Source organism: Doryrhamphus excisus, linkage group LG21 (assembly GCF_037039965.1).
Source record: "Doryrhamphus excisus strain RoL-2023G ecotype Guam linkage group LG21, RoL_Dexc_Guam_v1.1, whole genome shotgun sequence".
Classification (NCBI taxonomy): domain Eukaryota; kingdom Metazoa; phylum Chordata; class Actinopteri; order Syngnathiformes; family Syngnathidae; genus Doryrhamphus; species Doryrhamphus excisus.
The window spans coordinates 11188085-11208669 of record NC_136377.1 but is presented as its reverse complement, the minus strand read 5'-3'; the positions used below and the strand labels follow the sequence as shown (position 1 = coordinate 11208669).

Sequence of the window (20585 nt, the reverse complement as noted above, 5' to 3'; positions counted from 1 at the left end):
GCATGACGTGAGTGTTATTAATATCAAAGGTGTGCTTCCCTCTGGAGAAGAGCCTGCTCAGCATGCGTGTGTCTTCTAAAGACAACTGCAGGCGGAAAAAAAAAAAATCCATCATGTGCTCGCAACCATCTGTATGTATTGTCTTGCTGCTGCCGCGGGTGCAAGCTAACTGGAAGTGTCAGCACAGGTTAAAATGCTGACTACACCATGACGGAGCACCTGTGCGGTCTGCCCACTCTCTTCCATTAATAATGTATCACAACAACCAAGTCCCTTGCAATCACCTTGTCTGGGCATTTTATGATTTATTGTGAGAGAAATAATAATAGAAGAAGAAGAAGCCATGTGGCGCTCCTTATGAGGGACCGGAGCAGCATCTGTGTGCCCTGCTCACGAGTGCATTCATGCAGAGCCATATGCAGATGTGGGCCTGTGTTCCTGCTTCATCGCCATCAAGCATGAACGCTTGCGTCAAAGCATCGAGCGGCCGTTCTCGTGCTTGCGCAGCACGTTATAAATGTTTTTGCATAAGAGCCCCCTCGTCACTTGAAATGTGGCGTCTGCAGGCGTTCATCTTAGCGTAATGCAGGGTGTGTGTGAGTGTGTGAGTGTGTGAGAGGGCGGCAGCTTGTCAGTGAAAGCCAAGAATGAGCATGTGCCCCTCCACACTTACTGATAGTAAATAAGCAGACTGCAGCACTGCAGAGAGCTGAGGAGTTGGGTACAGTGAGGGTGGGGGCAGCTGTCATAGAAACCCTGACATTTTCCAGTGGGTTATTATTTTAGTGTATATGTGCTACAGTGACGTGTAGTCAGGTTCATGGCTGAATTTCAATTCTGGGGCTCTAATCAGTGTTAATGCACGTTGCTCTTGCACCTCTTAGTCCCACTTTTCAGTCCAATTTTGTTTAGTTTTTTAATATAAAAACCATTTGTGGTTTCACCCTGATTTGTATACAATGTGAGTTTCCTTGTCCAGGAAAAGCTCTGTTACTTTGTTGTGCTAAAAGTCCCCCAGCTGCTGTAGAAGTACTGCAGTGACAAGCACCTTTGTGCTCACATAGCCCCCTTAACTGTGTGCCACACTAAATAAGGACATGCCTTTTTTGATTTACTCTTAGGTGATGCTTGTAGTGTTAGCCTATAATTTGACATTACAGTTCATTCATTCATTCATTTTCTACCGCTTTTTTCTCACCAGGGGAGCGGGGGGGGGGTGCTGGAGCCTATCCCAGCTGTCTTTGGGCAAGAGGCGGGGTACATCCTGGACTGGTCGCCAGCCAATCACAGGACACATATAGACAAACAACCATTCACACTCACATTCATACCTGCGGTCTGTGCGCTAACCACTCGACCACATTACAGTTGCCCATTTAAAAATGAAAAACAAGTGGCTGCATTGGGCTAAAAGTGATAATACATAGTCTTATGATTCCTCTTTGAAATAGACGTTTGGGATGCTCTGTTTTACAGACTTCTACTGACGTCAATGCAACCCGGACTTTCTTATATGGGCATGCTCCCCACCCCGCACACTCTTAGCTCTGTTCACCATGTTAGCAATGGCATGAAGGAAATGTTTATTCTGGTGTAAGGGCAAGATCATTTTGTTTAGCTTTTCTAAAGAGGCAAGAATCAAGATTATACGAAGCTGGACAATTCTGCTGAAGTCCGATGCCTTTCCGAAATTATTTGGTCATGTTGAAGAATCAGAAGAGCAAGCAGTGAGTAACAATTTATCAGTGTCCTAACTCTGTTTGTTTCGGATACAATGAGCTCGGCAGCTGTCTGGAAGTCCTCTGGAGTGCAAGCAGAATGGGCATGCCTTGAGGAGAGCGGAGGGGTGGAATAAATTTAACAGACCACTTGCGCGGAAGCAGGAAACCTATGGAAACACGGCAGAAAGAGAGGTGCAGAATCTGGAAGATCTAGAAAGCTTTGTGTGCGGGTTATCGTGTGTAAGCTGCTCAGTAGAAAGGGATGAAAAACTAGCATGACTCAACTAATATATCATGTGTTTATAAAAGGCTTATTCACAAAAACATGTTACCATGAAGTCATATTTACTAGCTATTGATGAGTTCTATCTACAGCTACTGAGTATTTGTAAACATTTAAGAGTGATTTGACTGTATTATAAAACAAATAATTGTCTGAAGTTCAATTCCTTCGTGCTGCCCAGTAGGACACAACACCAGATGTTAAAAACAGTTATAAAACAGGACTTTATACTTCTTTGGACAAAACAATCGATAAGAACCGGCTTGAAAAAGACACAAATCACTGCAATCAATAAAACGTATGACAAACAGATCCGTTTGGTCTTACAGCCGTGTAGCAAGTGCAAATGGGATAGACATCACGGTCCAGCCACATGCTAATCTATCCATCTATCCTTCACAACAGTCAGTGAAGGACAAAGCAAATGAGAAGTATTTAGACATGCCATCAGAAAGCAGCTTTAGAAGAAGTCCCATGTGCCTCATGTATCGCCTGTGTTCAAAGTGAGTGCGAAGCTGGTCTCAGAGGAGGCAGGCTGTCATCGGTGGGAAGCCGTGATGGAGAGTCAGCCTCGCATCCCAGGAATGGGCTTCATCCGAGCCCACTTGCCTCGCCTTGCATCCTCCTCCCTGCAGCTAAACAATCCTGACCCTGCTGGATTGTGCTATTTTGACAGAGTCTAAACAATGAGCGTTTCACACCCACACCTCACATACACACCAGTGCACGCACACACACACACACCCACACGGCTAACACATACACAGCAGGACACAAAACGCTTACATGTACAGAAATCTAAAAATAGCTCAAGGGTCAGGCATTAAAAATAGAGCAGAGAAAATAAAAGCAGGACTCGCTGGGCTGAGTCTAAATGCTCTGACAGACTGTCTTCCTGCATTTGGTTATTTGTGGCAGGCAGGCAGACAGGCAGTGTAAGAAGGTGGGGGGGGGGGCAGTGGCGATGAAAAGACGGTAAGCATAGTTGTGCTGCTGTTCCGATGCCCCCCCCCCCCTCACTTCCCTGTGCTTGCCTCTAATTAGGATTGGGGAGAGCACACATGCATCAAGCCTCCATCATTTCATCTGTCCATGCTTCCTTGGTCACAAATGCAGCTCTTTTTCGCCCTTCAAAATTCAGCCGTCTGGGTAATCCAGTGTGGCATGTTGGGTAATAAAGCTCTCCTCGGCTCCTGCTGGTATATTTTGGGCCATTTAGCGCTCAGACCCGAGGCTCTGGGCTTTTGGCTTGGACTCCATCTGAGCCCGCTTCCCTGCAGCGATTTCACTGAAGCAGCCCACTACTGTGAGCTGTTAACATATGAACGACGGAAGGTCAATTGTTCTCACAATTAGACACATTTTAACCACAGGCGTGTTGGCATGAAGCGGCACGGTGTTCCATCTTCACTTTTTACGTTTATGCCATTAGAAGATGATAAGATTTATCTTATCATTTTGGAATACATCACCTTGTATCATTTTGGACTGTGTTGGACAGTATCGTATCATCATGTATCATATATGGGATCGTTTTGTACCTTATCCGATTGTATGAAGTCAGCAGTGTAGTCCATCAACTGTGACTTACCACCCACTTCGTTCTGGTCGGATTTCGGTGATGAGAAACGTAGCAGGTGGGGCCATTTAAGTTATATATTTTCACCACAAAAATGCCTCAGACCGCACAACCGCTAGGTGTTACTTTCTTCCCTGTCATATCACAGCATGTGGTCGCTTGTCCATTGTGTATGTGTTCCACAGTGGATGCCACATATGTAAACACTGTTAAGTAATTCATCAACTATCTGAATCTTATAGAAAATACAGTAAAGTCTCGTTATATCGATATTCTTGGGAGTCGGAAAAAATACCGATATAACCGGACTATCCATATATCCGATCCTGCGCCGAACTGCATTAAAAGTGGGCGGATCTTTGATATGGCATGTAATTTTCTCCTTGAGTTCATGGATTGCGTATCTAGCATGCTTTTGTACTACAATAAATTTTGTACTACAGTAAATAAAAATAAACTTACGCTGTAGTGATTACCGGTTACCGGGACATAATTCACCCCGGAACTATCGATAGGGAAGGTGTTGCCACCCGGAGGGGTAGGCGCGAGGGACGGGTGTTTTCCGCTGTGTGTGCTGCACTCTGGTGGTGGAAGTGTGAAAAATAAAGTTGACTGGAAGCAGCCGTTCGCCGTGTTCTTTTTTGGTATTGAAATCCTTAAGCAAAGATTGATTTAAGCTGCTTTTGTATCGATATAAGCAGACCAAATTGGCTGGCGGGAGAGAAAAGGGCATCGTAGTAACCGGATTATCATAATAACCGTGTATCGTACTAACGGAGCTAATTATATCATAAAAGACTAGAAATTTGCCGGGAAATGAAAATAGTATCGTAATAAGTAGTAATTTGTTTTAACCGATATCAATATAACGAGACTTTACTGTAATTTCACTTTTAATTTTTTTTCTTGTTTACCGTTTATTTTGTTAATTATTAATATTTATATATTGTGCAGGAGCCTGGAACCTGGAATTGAACTCGGGTCTCCTAGCTGTGAGGTCTGCGCGCTAACCACTCGTTCGCCGTGCAGCCCCAAATTCTAAGTTAAAAAAAAAAATCTGCATCCAGTATGTCCGGACACACGTATGGTTAAATAGTGGGGCGGGCCCACATGAGTTTGAGGGAGCGTTGTCAGCATTGTCAGAGGGGGGCATGAGCAGCAAAATTATTGCAGACCTGCCATCACCAACATGCATGTAACTTGACTCTTGAATATGCTTGTATTTGGCATTTTGTTGCATTTTTCTGGTTTCAGTTTGAGTTCATTAAAAATAACATTACAAATAATAAGTAGATATTATTATTAGTTTCTCAATAGTATTTCAAATCGGGGATTACAGGGAACGTTGGCTTTGACCATCAGAATATCAGAAGAAAAGCATACATGGTGAAATGGTGGATTGTTTTCTCATTAGCATTTATTACTATTGATCCCTGAATCAATATATATATATATATATATATATATATATATATATATATATATATATATATATATATATATATACACAGTGCATCCGGAAAGTATTCACAGCGCTTCACTTTTTCTACATTTTGTCATGTTACAGCCTCATTCCAAACTGTATTAAATTAATCTCTTACCTCAAAATTCTACACTAAATACTCCATTATGACAATGTGAAAAAAGTTTTTTTTAACATGTTTTGAATTTATTAAAAATAGAAAACAAAAAATTCTCATTTACATAAGTATTCGCAGCCTTTGCTTAATACTTTGTTGATCCACCTTTGGCAGCAATTACAGCCTCAAGTCTTTTTGAATATGATCCCACAAGTTTAGCACACCTATCTTTAGGCGGTTTTGCCCATTCTTCTTTGCAATAAGTCTCAAGCTCCATCAGGTTGGATGGGAGACGTCTGTGCACAGCCATTTTCAGATCTCTCCAGAGATGTTCCATCGGATTCAAGTCTGGACTCTGGCTGGGCCACTCCAGGACATTCACAGAGTGGTTCTGAAGCCAATCTTTTGAGATCTTGGCTGTGTGCTAATGTTTACTGTCTATATGGTCAAGGTACATGACCAGTCTACTGAGGTCAAGAGCGCTCTGGAGCAGGTTTTCATCCAGGATATCTCTATATATTGCTGCATTCATTTTTCCTTCTATCCTGACTAGTCTGCCAGTTCCTGCTTCTGAAAAACATCCCCACAGCATGATGCTGCCACCACCATGCTTCACTGTAGGGATGGTATTGGCCTGGTGATGAGCAGTGCCTGGTTTCCTCCAAACATGGCGCCTGGCATTCACACCAAAGAGTTCAATCTTTGTCTCATCAGACCAGAGAATTTTCTTTCTCATGGTCTGAGAGTCATTCAGGTGCTTTTTGGCAAATTCCAGACGGGCTGCCATGTTCCTTTTACTAAGGAGTGGCTTTCGTCTGGCCACTACCATACAGGCCTGATTGGTGGATTGCTGCAGAGATGGTTGTCCTTCTGGAAGGCTCTCCTCTCTCCACAGAGGAACGCTGGAGCTCCGACAGAGTGACCATCGGGGCCTTGGTCACCTCCCTGACTAAGGCCCTTCTTCCCCGATCGCTCAGTTTAGAAGGCCGGCCAGCTCTAGGAAGAGTCCTGGTGGTTCCAAACGTCTTCCATTTACGAATAATGGAGGCCACTGTGCTCATTGGGACCTTCAAAGCAGCAGAAATGTTTCTGTATCCTTCCCCAGATTTGTGCCTCAAGACAATCCTGTCTCGCAGGTCTACAGACAGTTCTTTTGACTTCATGCTTGGTGTTTGTGCTCTGACATGCACAGTCAACTGTGGGACCTTATATAGACAGTTATTATATTTCCAAATAGGCAGTGAAACATCAACTGTGGAATTAAGAGGCAGCAATAAAGTTGAGCGCTACAATTTTTAGGCATTGTCGAAATAATGTTTTGTCGTCACCTGACTTTCATTTCACAGCTTTTACACTTGCTTCTTCTCTGTCACCTCACAGGAACCTTGGGAAATCGGGCCTACGTGTTTCCTGCCTCGGGTTAGGTGAGTTACTTGGTTCCCTGACTGGGAAAGACCCTCATCTCTGTCTTATGGATTCTCAACAAACATTTACACCCTACCTTTCGTTTAGGCACCTGGGTGACGTTCGGATCACAGATATCCGATGAGGTGAGAATACTTACTTATTTCTATTTTTTGTCACTTTTGTCACAAACTCTTAATGAAGGAACACAGTGTGGGACTGTTAAAAAACCTTGACATACATTTGCACAAGTAAACACATTTTGTACACAACATGAACACAAGACTAGCGCCACGAAAGGGAAAGGTTCCTAGCGTGGCCAGCAGCCAGCCACAGCTATCTGTAGCCAATTACAGCGCAAGCTATGGTCCCCCGTCATAGTGAGTGCCCTTTATTGATAGTAGTTATCCACTGGAACTTTTGTATTCATTTTCATGTTCTTCTCTAAGTTTCTACTTTGGTTTACTTTCCTCAGATGGCGGAGAACCTTATGACCTTAGCCTACGAGAACGGCGTCAACCTGTTTGACACTGCAGAGGTTTACGCATCTGGAAGGTCAGGCTTAACTCTGTATATCTCCAAAAAATAATATAATGCCTCTGGGTTTTAGTAATACAGAATACATACTGTATATTTCTTTAAGATGAAATGAGGAGAAATTAATAAATATGATGTGTTAATCTTTACAGAGCAGAGATCACTCTGGGGAATATAATTAAGAAAAAAGGATGGAGGTAACTGTATTTTTTCATCACACCCATGTATATTAAACACTTATTTTTCTGAAAAGCTACAAAGAAACCCATTTGTGTTGTTGCATACTCATTTTTTTAATTAAAAATATTATTTTCTTTTATTTCTAATTCATATATACTACAAGAAATGTCAATATTCGACCAATCGAATATTCATTCATTCATTCATTTTCTACCGCTTTTTCCTCACGAGGGTCGCGGGGGTGCTGGAGCCTATCCCAGCTGTCTTCGGGCGAGAGGCGGGGTACACCCTGGACTGGTCGCCAGCCAATCACAGGGCACATATAGACAAACAACCATTCACACTCACATTCATACCTATGGACAATTTGGAGTCGCCAATTAACCTAGCATGTTTTTGGAATGTGGGAGGAAACCGGAGTACCCGGAGAAAACCCACGAGAGCATGCAAACTCCACACAGAGATTGCCGAGGGTGGGACTTGAACCCTGGTCTCCTAGCTGTGAGGTCTGTGCGCTAACTGTGCGCTGGCATTCCTTGCCATTTTACATTGTACATTGTATTCCAGCTCATTTTGTCATCTATTATCACGCCTAGAAATTTATTTTTGTTAACCACTGGACCGCCGTGCCGCCCCAATCGAATATTTGGTGGAAAATTACCCCAAATTTGAATTATCATGATTTTAGGAAGAAATGGTTTGTGTGTTCCTTGAAACCGGCATTGGGAATGATCTGAACTTTTGTAGTTATTTCCCATTTTCGCCACACAACAAATCAGATATGGTAACACCAAACAACAATAGAGAGTATGGAGTGACTTTTGGGTCCCGCCGTGCGACTAACATGTGGTCACGTTCTTATCTCGCGACATTCTGTGTGCTTTGTAGAGAGCTGCATGTGATGCTGCTTTCAGGTTGAAGCTGATCGATCCGGTAGCTTTTGTTCCGGTCTGTCAGTGGATCTTGGCGGGGCATGTTTCGGGGGGCTGCATGCTGGGGAGGACATCACAAGCTCGGGTGCTGATTTGCCTTGAGGCGGGGGGGGGGCGCTGGCACAGGGAGCGACCGTGAAAGAAGGAGAGAGACTGGCAGGGGTGTGTGCTGAGGGAAATGTGGAGCTGTTCCTGTAAGACACTCGCAGAGAACAACTTTTGTGGTTTTTAGTTCCCAGGAAGACGAAGACAGTGATGAATGACTTTTCTGGTAGGCTACTGTTTAACTAGCCGCATTTATTGAATTTATTTAAAGGTTCGATGTATTAAAAATGCCATGTTACAACATAGACACCTACGGCTTATAGACCGGTTTTACCTACCCACCTACTTTTCTCTTTAAATTTAGTGGATGCGTCTTATATCAGGTGCATTCTATTGGCCGAAAATGACGGCATTCCTTGCCATTTTACATTGTACATTGTATTCCAGCTCATTTTGTCATCTATTATCACGCCTAGAAATTTATTTTTGTTCACCCTGTCACTGTTTACACTATTTGTGCATAAATGTCCTTTCTGCTATTGCCAAATAACTCATTACTTTAGTTTTACTTCAGGCTCAGAGATTCTCTTAGATTGTTTTATGTGCTTTTTTCAGAACAAAAACAGTAGTATCGTCTGTAACTAATCGCAATTTTATGTCTTGTAACTTTACAAATGTCATTTATATAAAGTGTGAACACTTTTGGTCCCAGTATTGACCCCAGTGGTACGCCGCAAGATACAGTAAAGTCTCTTTATATCGATATCGGTTATAACGAATTACTACTTATTACGATACTATTTTCATTTCCCGGCAAATTTCTAGTCTTTTATGATATAATTAGTTCCGTTAGTACGATACCCGGTTATTATGATAATCCGGTTACTACGATGCCCTTTTCATCTCCCGCCAGCCAATTTGGTCTGCTTATATCGATACAAAAGCAGCTTAAATCAATCTTTGCTTAAGGATTTCAATACCAAAAAAGAACACGGCGAACGGCTGCTTCCAGTCAACTTTATTTTTCACACTTCCACCACCAGAGTGCAGCACACACACCGATTCCCGCACTTCCTGGTTCACAGGTCATGCTCAACCCGCCCCACATAGCTGGCCAAACACATGCCTGTATAGAATCTATACACACGAGAGAAACCACGAACACAGTTGATTCTTCTGTTTTAAGCATGTGTTTGGCCAGCTATGTGGGGCGGGTTGAGTGCGGGAATCGGTGTGTGTGCTGTGCTCTGGTGGTGGAAGTGTGAAAAATAAAGTTGACTGGAAGCAGCCGTTCGCCGTGTTCTTTTTTTGGTATTGAAATCCTTAAGCAAAGATTGATTTAAGCTGCTCGACATTGTTCTATACTATAGAACAATGTCGAGTGCATTATTGCCCACTTTTAATGCAGTTCGGCGCAGGATCGGATATATGGATAGTCCGGTTATATCGGTATTTTTTCCGACTCCCGAGAATATCGATATAACGAGACCTTACTGTATATTTAAGCTTGCAGATGCACAGTATATTGTCCGAGCTTCACACATTTTGCTTCCTGTTTAAGTAGTCTATGTCGCAATAAAGAAACAGGAAGGTAGTTTGTAAATAGATGTTTGTCTCCAGTTTTGGAAATTGGTAGTACTTTAGCTATTTTCACTTTATTTAGGAATTTACCTGTTTGAAAATGACACATTACTCCTGCACGTCTCAATGGTTCCGCAATCTCACAAATTACCTTTTTTATGTTATTAGATAAAAGTAATATTGATTGTATATAATACAAAAAGTAATATTGATTGTGATTGTATAGTACATATTATCGTAAATATTGTATTTAGTCCATAAATTGTTGTTGTGTTTTCTTGAAACCAATAAGTAAATGATTCTTATGCCTTTGCTAGACGCTCAAGTTTTGTCATCACAACAAAGATCTACTGGGGAGGCCAGTAAGTATGGATTAATACTGTATGTGCTTTTATTATTAATGAAAAGATAATGGTGTTGTTTTATGACTTGTGGTCAGTCTCAGATGATCAGAGTGTACTTTTATCTCTTCCCAGAGCAGAGACCGAGAGAGGGCTCTCCAGAAAGCACATAATTGAAGGTAACGCATCATCACATTGCTTTTTTTATAACAAGCTATCCGGTATGAATTAGCGGCGCGGGGTCGAGTGAGTGGACAAAAGCTCTCATGGAAAATCCATCTTTTTGTCCAGACGTTTAATCGTCTCTTCCTCCGCAGCGTAACCCTAAAGAAGGCTACTTTGTTTGTTTAGTGAGTCGTGTGTCATTGGACTGTCCAATTAAATAAGGATTTGAATGGGCTGTCTGAGCGTCATTGTCATGAGCCTTTTGAGGTCGTTACGTAACAGGTCAAGTTTGTGCAGCTTTTAACGTTTGCACGGCATGCGGGGACAGCGCTCATACTTGGGCTTTTAGTTGGCTTTAGGCCTGTCACTGAAATGTAGACAAAGATGATGACACACACTCCAGTTTGGAACGCAGGATGAACCATGACATTTGACAAGAATACATAACAGATGCAGTTTAAGTCAGCATATCCCTTCTAAAAACAGATTTGTTTCCGCCCCAGCAGCATTACATTGTCCAAATTCCTTTTGGGTCAGAGGTTTGAAAAAAAAAGTTTCTTCCACATGAATTCCTGCACTGAATTCAAATGTCAAAAAATGAGACTTTTTTTTTTTTTTCCGCAAGCATCGTCATCTGACATTTGTTTTTTTTTCTTATTCTAAAATATTTCTCTTATCTTAATTCAGCCACAGAACAGAGACACAATATTACACAAGACGCAATATTAGCTCTGAATAGTGCAAACAACAACTTCAATAATAAACATATTGATATTTGTTCAGGCTAAATTATTGATAAAGCTCCTCTATTTCATGTAATCTTATTGGATTACACATGTGCACCGAATTATGTGCATCTATGCCCATAGTGTGGGCTGAGGGTTAAATAAGAGAATTTCCGTTAACTCGTTATTAAAGCATGATTAACAGCCCTAATATTTTTGCATTGCATCATGTGGTATTGTAGTTTGGTCTAGAGACAGTGCCACTGAGGAAAAGACAGGAAGTATAACTGGAGGTAGCAGAGATGAGGATGCTGAGGTTCTCAGTGGGAGTGACCAGGATGGATAGGATCAGGAAGGAGTACATCAAAGGGACATTACATGTTCGAGGCCTTGGAGATAAAGTCAGAGAGGCCAGACTGAGATGGTTGGGACATGTCCAGAGGAGAGATAGTGAATATATTGGTAGAAGGATGCTGCGTTTAGAGCTGCCAGGTAGGAGGTGTAGAGGAAGACCAAAGAGCATCATAATGTACAGTATCATTTTGTTGTATAATTTCACAATATTCATTCATTCATTTTTCTACCGCTTTTCCTCACGAGGGTCACGGGGGTGCTGGAGCCTATCACAGCTGTCTTTGGCGGAGAGGTGTGGTACACCCTGGACTGGTTGCCAGCCAATCACAGGGCACATATAGACAAACAACCATTCACACTCACATTCATACCTATGGACAATTTGGAGTCGCCAATTAACCTAGCATGTTTTTGGAATGTGGGAGGAAACCGGAGTACCCGGAGAAAACCCACGCATGCACGGGGAGAACATGCAAACTCCACACAGAGATGGCCGAGGGTGGAATTGAACCTTGGTCTCCTAGCTGTGAGGTCTGCGCTCTAACCACACGACCGCCGTGCCGCCCAATTTCACAATATATAGCATCATTTTGCATTGTACCGTATTTCATATGGTACTATATACAGTAGATATCATATATTGTTATACCATGTAATTTATAATATAATGTATGATCACAGGGTATAGCAGGTATCATTTTGTACTACAGTAAAGTCTCGTTATATCGATATCACTTATAACGAATTACTGCTTATTACGATACTATTTTCATTTCCCGGCAAATTTCTAGTCTTTTATGATATAATTAGTTCCGTTAGTACGATACCCGGTTATTATGATAATCCGGTTACTACGATGCCCTTTTCATCTCCCGCCAGCCAATTTGGTCTGCTTATATCGATACAAAAGCAGCTTAAATCAATCTTTGCTTAAGGATTTCAATACCAAAAAAGAACACGGCGAACGGCTGCTTCCAGTCAACTTTATTTTTCACACTTCCACCACCAGAGCACAGCACACACACCGATTCCCGCACTTCCTGGTTCACAGGTCATGCTCAACCCGCCCCACATAGCTGGCCAAACACATGCCTGTAACAGAAGAACCAACTGACATAGCATACACACCTATTCCAACGAAGACACAAGCGTACAAATACATGTATTTAATTGTGTTGTATTCAGATATCTTGTTATCGTTCATGGTTTCTCTCGTGTGTATAGATTCTATACACACGAGAGAAACCACGAATGCAGTTGGTTCTTCTGACATTGTTCTATACTATAGAACAATGTCGAGTGCATTATTGCCCACTTTTAATGCAGTTCGCCGCAGGATCAGATATATCGACAGTCCGGTTATATCGATATTTTTTCCGACTCCCGACAATATCGATATAACGAGACTTTACTGTATATAGTAACACTTCATATGATTTAGTCATATGGTGTAGTTTCATAATGTATAGCATCTTCTTGCTTTGACTCATATCTCTTGGCATTTTATGATTCAATGTCTTGCGGTATCGCATATTACAATTACATAATGTATCACGCCGTATGTCATATCATACAGTATTATTTTCTAAAGCATGATTGTATCAATGACAGGTTTAAGAGGATCTTTATCAAGATTGCAGCTAGATTACGTGGACATCGTTTTTGCTAACAGAAATGACGTCAACAGCCCAATGGAAGGTGAGTAAGAGCATGCGTAACGTCCATGAGTAAAGTGTAATCACCATTTGAATATTATGTTTGCAGAGATTGTGCGTGCCATGACGTTTGTGATAAACCAGGGCATGGCAATGTACTGGGGTACCTCACGCTGGAGCGCCATGGAAATCATGGTGACCGCCATTTATGGATCCACTTGTACTGTCAGTTCATGAATGCACTGATGGAGTAATCATGTTTATTTTTTTCCTTTGCTGCTTCAGGAGGCCTACTCAGTGGCCCGCCAGTTCAACCTGATACCACCTGTGTGTGAGCAGGCAGAGTATCACTACTTCCAGAGGGATAAAGTGGAGGTGCAGCTTCCTGAGCTCTACCACAAGATTGGTATTTATGCATCCTACATTTGAACAGGATCTAATCTGCTATTTTGTTCAAATAGACAATGACAAGCTTCATTTGGTTCCTTCAGGTGTTGGAGCAATGACTTGGTCTCCATTGGCTTGTGGATTAATCACAGGGAAGTACAGCGACGGAGTACCAGAGTGCTCCAGAGCAGCAATGAAGGTCAGTATCATTGGACCGACGCTCCCCTGGGATTCTTCTCAGTGTAATTCTCCACTCAATCAGTGAAGCGTTTTTTTGTGAGAAATCACTAAAGAAGCAAGTTTTTTTTTAAACTCAATTTGTCTGAAGGGGTACCAATGGCTTAGAGAGCGAGTGAACAGTGAGGAGGGGCGCAGGCAGCTGGCTAAAATAAAGGAGCTCCACCTACTGGCAGACAGGCTGGGCTGCACCGCCGCACAGTTGGCCATTGGTACGGATGCAAATAACTATTTTGCACATTTTACGGAGACATCCTGCTGTAACATTTAAAGCCAAACGGTGGTTAACATAACCATGCAACACTTTTCTAACTGTTGGCTTTTTTTTTCCAGCCTGGTGTCTTCGTAGTGAGGGAGTCAGCTCAGTGCTTCTGGGTGTTTCAAACACAGATCAGCTACTGGAGAACCTCGGTGCCCTCCAGGTAAGGATGCATCACGGTGATTGATATGCAGAGTCCAAGTTGTTCCAACCAATAAAGCACATTAGCACCAATTTGGAAGGGTAAACCCAGTGTGTCTAGCTCAGGGGTGGGCAAACTTTTTGACTCGTGGGCCGCATTGATTTAACAAAATTGACAAGGGGGGGGGGCAGACTTTATATTTTCTGCTATATGTGCACTTTGAGATTATTTATTTGATGCCTTATAAATTAAATGTATTTTATTTTTACTTTTATTTTTAATGTTTATTTTTATGTTTATTTTTAATTTTAATGTTTATTTTTATGTTTATGTTTATTTTTAATTTTAATGTTTATTTTTATGTTTATGTTTATGTTCATTTTTAATTTTTTAATTTTAATTTTAATTTTAATTTTAATTTTAATTTTAATTTTAATTTTAATTTTAATTTTAATTTTAATTTTAATTTTGTGCTTGTGTCCTTTTTTCAGGAGCACTTATTATAAATTATTATAAATTAAATTAACTTATTATAAATGAATGTAACAGCTACTTAATCCATGAAAAGGTTGGCTCAAGCCATGATGCCAGGTTGTATGTTGCGTTTAAATGAAATACTTAAATGAAAGAACAGGCGGGCCGTATTCAAACACTTGTCGGGCCGGGTGCGGCCCCGGGGGCCGCAGTTTGCCCACCCCTGGTCTAGCTATACACCCTTTAGGTACTACACAATAGAGCTAAGTGGCTACCAGTTTTCTCCAAAGGTTTCTCTGAACACCCTGTGACGGCTCTGTCATGTCTCAACCAACGCAAACACCAGCTTCTCATCTTTATCCAATCAACATACAGAACTTACCCAAGATGCATTCACAGTCGGGTGTTAAAAAATATTCGAGCATGTTGCCGACCTCTGGTATATATCATCACAAAAACATGACTGAGAACTGTTGATGGCTTCTCCGCCACTGCTTTCGTGTGTTTGTGTACATACTAGGGCAGGGGTGGGCAAACTACGGCCCGGGGACCACATCCGGCCCGCCAAGTGTTTGAACACGGCCCGCCCAATCTTTCCAAAGTATTTCATTTAAACTCAACATACAACCTGGCATCATGGCCTGAGCCAACCTTTTGATGGTTTTATCAATTTCGGTTTTTGACATGGTCTGTTGTTTACAAAGTGCTCCTGAAAAAAGGGACACAAGCACATAATAATAATAATAATTATTATTATTAGATTATTAGAATTATTATTAGAACTATTATGAATATTATAATTATTATATTAATGCTAATTATTATATTAATTATATATAATATTATTGTTATATTTACATATTTTACATAATAATAACATAATAATTATTATTTGAATTTTATTGTAATCATTATAATATTTTATTATTTTTAAAATATTTAAATATAAATATAAAATAATAAATAATAATAGCAGATTGCATGAAAATTTTACAGATACAATAATACCAGGTGGACTGTTACGTGTAAAATATATAGCAGCCGTTCGCCTTGTTCTTTTTTGGTATTGAAATCCTTAAGCAAAGATTGATTTAAGCTGCTTTTGTATCGATATAAGCAGACCAAATTGGCTGGCGGGAGATGAAAAGGGCATCGTAGTAACCGGACTATCATAATAACCGTGTATCGTACTAACGGAGCTAATTATATCATAAAAGACTAGAAATTTGCCGGGAAATGAAAATAGTATCATAATAAGTAGTAATTTGTTTTAACCGATATCAATATAACGAGACTTTACTGTAATTTCACTTTTAATTTTTTTTCTTGTTTACCGTTTATTTTGTTAATTATTAATATTTATATATTGTGCAGGAGCCTGGAACCTGGAATTGAACTCGGGTCTCCTAGCTGTGAGGTCTGCGCGCTAACCACTCGTTCGCCGTGCAGCCCCAAATTCTAAGTTAAAAAAAAAAATCTGCATCCAGTATGTCCGGACACACGTATGGTTAAATAGTGGGGCGGGCCCACATGAGTTTGAGGGAGCGTTGTCAGCATTGTCAGAGGGGGGCATGAGCAGCAAAATTATTGCAGACCTGCCATCACCAACATGCACCAACATGCATGTAACTTGACTTTTGAATATGCTTGTATTTGGCATTTTGTTGCATTTTTCTGGTTTCAGTTTGAGTTCATTAAAAATAACATTACAAATAATAAGTAGATATTATTATTAGTTTCTCAATAGTATTTTCGCTAAGTATTTCGCTAACATTCGCTGGCATGTTCAACCGTTCAACATTCGCTGCGGTATTTGGCTTGGACATGGAAAAGAGGAAAACCAACACCGGCTTCCCGTCTTCTCTTCTTCCTGTGCAGATTTTATCCCAAATGACCCCACAAACTGTCAGCGAGATGGACGCCGTGCTGGGAAACAAGCCACACTTGAAGAAGGAATCTCGCGCTTGAGCATACCCGAAACGAAGAAGACAGGCTTTGGGAAACACTGCTTTTTCTCTGCTGTATACTCAACAACTTGCATGTTCTCAGCAACATTACGCTTCCGGAATGAGCGCATAAACCACTGTGCGCGGTACATTGTATCATGTATGGATAAAAAAAAAAAATCTCAACATATTCACGCTCAGTGACAGTGATAACTATGTCAACAGTAGAGGAGGCCTAAGACTACGTATAGTGGCTGCTTGCAAAAAGGAGAAGATGACAAGATTGTCTCTGTGCTAAAATGCAACTTGACTCTGTTAGTGGTGCTTTCACTGCACATGGGAGTCTCCAAGCCCCCTTTACTGCCTGAACTCTAGTAGCAGCAGCAGCAGTACGAAGGGTCAAAGGTTACTAGTCATGTGTTGAGCCCAGTATTTCCCATCGTGTGCATGTGACAGGTCTGGCACTGCTTTGCCAACTTGGGAACAGTGGATCACTTGTGAAGCTAAAAAAAAAAAACAATAAAAAATCACATGCTTTTTAGAACTAGGCAGACGACTGAATGCATTAAAAAAAAAAAGTAGCTGAAAGATGACGATGAGTACTTTCATGCATTTTGATCTTATTTTAATGAAGTAAAAAAAAAAAATGGGCGGGGGTCACAATCTTATTTACCAAACCTGCTGCTGTCTTAGCAGCGTCTTTTTGTTGCTCCCACTGTTCCTAAACTGTGCGCATGTCCCTTTAAGAGAGGAAATGCCCCCCTCCCCAATGTGGCATGGCTTTAAATGATATGTAGATTTGCAGTGCCCTTGTAAACCTGGTTTTATGGTAAATGATCAGGTGGTTTGGGTATTGACTTTGAAGAATACTGAAATGACAATTAGAGTACATGGACTGATCACATAGGGGGAGATTTAGCAAATGTATGATTTTATTTATTTTTTTAATGGAAGCTTTTTATAGCTTCTGTAATCATCTCTCTGGGAATTTTATGTGTTTTTGTTCCCTTGTTTATTAGCATCGAATACTGTAGTTTTTTCCCCCCCACGCCTTTTTTCCTTTGGTTTTGGGAGCGAGAGGAGCTACGTTCCTTTAGACATTTCCCATGAAAACGCCTACCGCAGCTTTCTTGGCTATGGTAGTGTTTTGATGACATGTTTAGGTTGGCACACAATTAACAGTGTATATAGTTTGTCAGCGAGATATGCAGTACTATCCAAGGGTTGATTTAGGAAACTTCCCCTCTGTTATTCTGTGATATGAGTGTTGCGTCCAGTGTACATGAACTATTCCATCCAACCTATGAAAATGTAAACTTTGCCTGCATAACTTCTATTTTACTGTCTTGCAACAAAGAGAACGTGTGAAAAGAGGCAACAATCCATGCTGAATGTACCGTGTCTGTTGCTGCGTCTAAAGGGAAAGCACATTACATGACTTAAAGGGAGCTTCTCTCTGTTGTTGTCTTATTTATTTTACACAGTTTCTACACAATGGTTCGCATTCGCGTCATTTTTATGCACGAATAAGAACAGTACAAGATGGCAACATAAGTAAAAATTGTTATCGAATTCCATTTTTGCGTCATACATAATGAACAATAATATAAACGCTTTGTTTTTGTTCCCATTGAATTCAAAGATGTATAACTTTTTGCACAAAAAGATGTATCTGTCTTATTGAGCATTCACAACAATAATGTAGGTGTGGCATATCTGAATGCCGATTAGACAGCATAATAATTGCATGTGTTGGCCACAATAAAAGGCCTCTCCGAATATGCAGTATAACTGTACCGGGCCACCATTTGCCTCTTTTGTTGTTCAAATGTTGCAGCTTCACTCAATCATGGTTTTTCTAAACTATATTAAATAGTAGCGGTGTCATGAAAGATGACGATACACGAGATTCATCAACAGTGGCCATAGTCTACTATTTTGTACTCATTTGTCATTATATAAAAGGTATAAAGTCTGCAGGCGTTGGTTACAATTAAATGCTAGGAGAGTTGAAGCTAATATTCTTTGACATTGTGGTGAGCTACTAGACACACTATGGGATTATGTTCATTTAGAAAACACACACAAATAGTGTTTTGAGGACAAGAGGTAATTAGTATAATGACAACATTAACATTAATGTGGCGCAGGCCACACAGCTAAGAGACCCGAGTTTGATTCCGCCCTCGGCCATCTCTGTGAGGAGTTTGCATGTTCTCCCCGTGCATGTGTGGGTTTTCTCCGGGTACTCCAGTTTCCTCCCACATTCCAAAAACATGCTAGGTTAATTGGCGACTCCAAATTGTCCATAGGTATGAATGTGAGTGTGAATGGTTGTTTGTCTATATGTGCCCTGTGATTGGCTGGCGACCAGTCCAGGATGTAACCCGCCTCTCGCCCGAAGACATCTGGGATCGTGAGCATAAGTGGTAGAAAATGAATGAATGAATGACAACAAAACAAAATACAGTAAAGTCTTGTTATATCGATATCGGTTATATCGAAGTACTGCTTATTACGATACTATTTTCATTTCCCGGCAAATTTCTAGTCTTTTATGATATTAGTTCAGTTAGTACGATACCCGGTTATTATGATAATCCGGTTACTACGATGCCCTTTTCATCTCCCGCCAGCCAATTTGGTCTGCTTATATCGATACAAAAGCAGCTTAAATCAATCTTTGCTTAAGGATTTCAATACCAAAAAAAAACACGGCGAACGGCTGCTTCCAGTCAACTTTATTTTTCACACTTCCACCACCAGAGCACAGCACACACATCGATTCCCGCACTTCCTGGTTCACAGGTCATGCTCAACCCGCCCCACATAGCTGGCCAAACACATGCCTGCAACAGAAGAACCAACTGACATAGCATACACACCTATTCCAACGAAGACACAAGCGTACAAATACATGTATTTAATTGTGTTGTATTCAGATATCTTTTTATCGCTTGCAATAATCACTGTTTTTCATATGTACATGCTGGCGTTCGTGGCATGTGTTTGGCCAGCTATGTGGGGCGGGTTGAGCGTGACCTGTGAACCAGGAAGTGGGGGAATCGGTGTGTGTGCTGCGCTCTGGTGGTGGAAGTGTGAAAAATAAAGTTGACTGGAAGCAGCCGTTCGCCGTGTTCTTTTTTGGTATTGAAATCCTTAAGCAAAGATTGATTTAAGCTGCTCGACATTGTTCTATACTATAGAACAATGTCGAGTGCATTATTGCCCACTTTTAATGCAGTTCGGCGCAGGATCGGATATATCGACAGTCCGGTTATATCGATATTTTTTCCGACTCCCGACAATATCGATATAACGAGACTTTACTGTAGTTCAGGGACGTATCCATGAACAAAATATCCACCTTATGGTTTCCTGGTGGGACAAAAACAAGCTCCAAACTAACCACATTTACTTGTTTGCTTTAAAAACAAAATATAAAAAAAGTCAGATTTGAAGTCCCAAGTCCAGGAGCTAGCTGCTGCCAATGAAAAGTACAACCAATGAAACTTGGGCAAAATGTGTAAAAAAATAAAAATAAAAATAAAGATGCAAGAATAGTCAAACGGAGATACTGTAGGTTTGGTAAGGAAGTGATCAAACATGCTAGATAGACAAGATAGTGCAAGCTAGTTCCCCAGATCTACGACAGCGGTCTTGTTTTTTTCTTCAGAGATCTACTTAACAAAATGAAAATAGCACTAACTCCCCAGCAGCATCTTGGAACGCACGTTGGGGACATTTAAGACAAAATGTATTACTCCATCATGAGGAACAGAACTCACCATGAGACATTTGTCACATCACCAGCAAACATCTGTTTTGCTAACACGGGTGAGCCTCGCTGAATATCATCAGAGCAAAGACAACATAAGCGTGTGTGTATGTGTGTGTGAGCCAACCTGTGATCAAGATGATCATATGTGCTGAAAATTTGTCACCACAAATACTCTGCAGATATAAAAAATAGTGACTCATATTGTGAGTCATCCAATCTGGGAAGATGCTGGTTGGATAAAGTGATTTTTTAAAAAGGACAGCAGGAGATAAGCAGA

General features: G+C 41.0%; 1 protein-coding gene across 2 annotated transcripts in view; it reads left to right on the top strand.

Annotated features, from left to right (window-relative positions):
• LOC131138415 (voltage-gated potassium channel subunit beta-2) overlaps positions 1-16828 on the top strand; it is a 33995-nt gene extending 17167 nt beyond the window's left edge. For both annotated transcript variants that reach the window (XM_058087307.2, XM_058087306.2), the window contains exons 2-14: positions 6544-6587; positions 6676-6713; positions 7043-7122; positions 7257-7301; positions 10160-10204; positions 10319-10362; positions 13039-13125; positions 13192-13277; positions 13368-13488; positions 13574-13668; positions 13798-13918; positions 14040-14128; positions 16460-16828. In XM_058087307.2, the coding sequence (XP_057943290.2) occupies positions 6544-6587; positions 6676-6713; positions 7043-7122; positions 7257-7301; positions 10160-10204; positions 10319-10362; positions 13039-13125; positions 13192-13277; positions 13368-13488; positions 13574-13668; positions 13798-13918; positions 14040-14128; positions 16460-16549 (985 nt within the window). In that variant the 3' untranslated portion in view covers positions 16550-16828. The remainder of the gene's footprint in view (positions 1-6543; positions 6588-6675; positions 6714-7042; positions 7123-7256; positions 7302-10159; positions 10205-10318; positions 10363-13038; positions 13126-13191; positions 13278-13367; positions 13489-13573; positions 13669-13797; positions 13919-14039; positions 14129-16459) is intronic.
• Positions 16829-20585: the final 3757 nt, after the last annotated feature.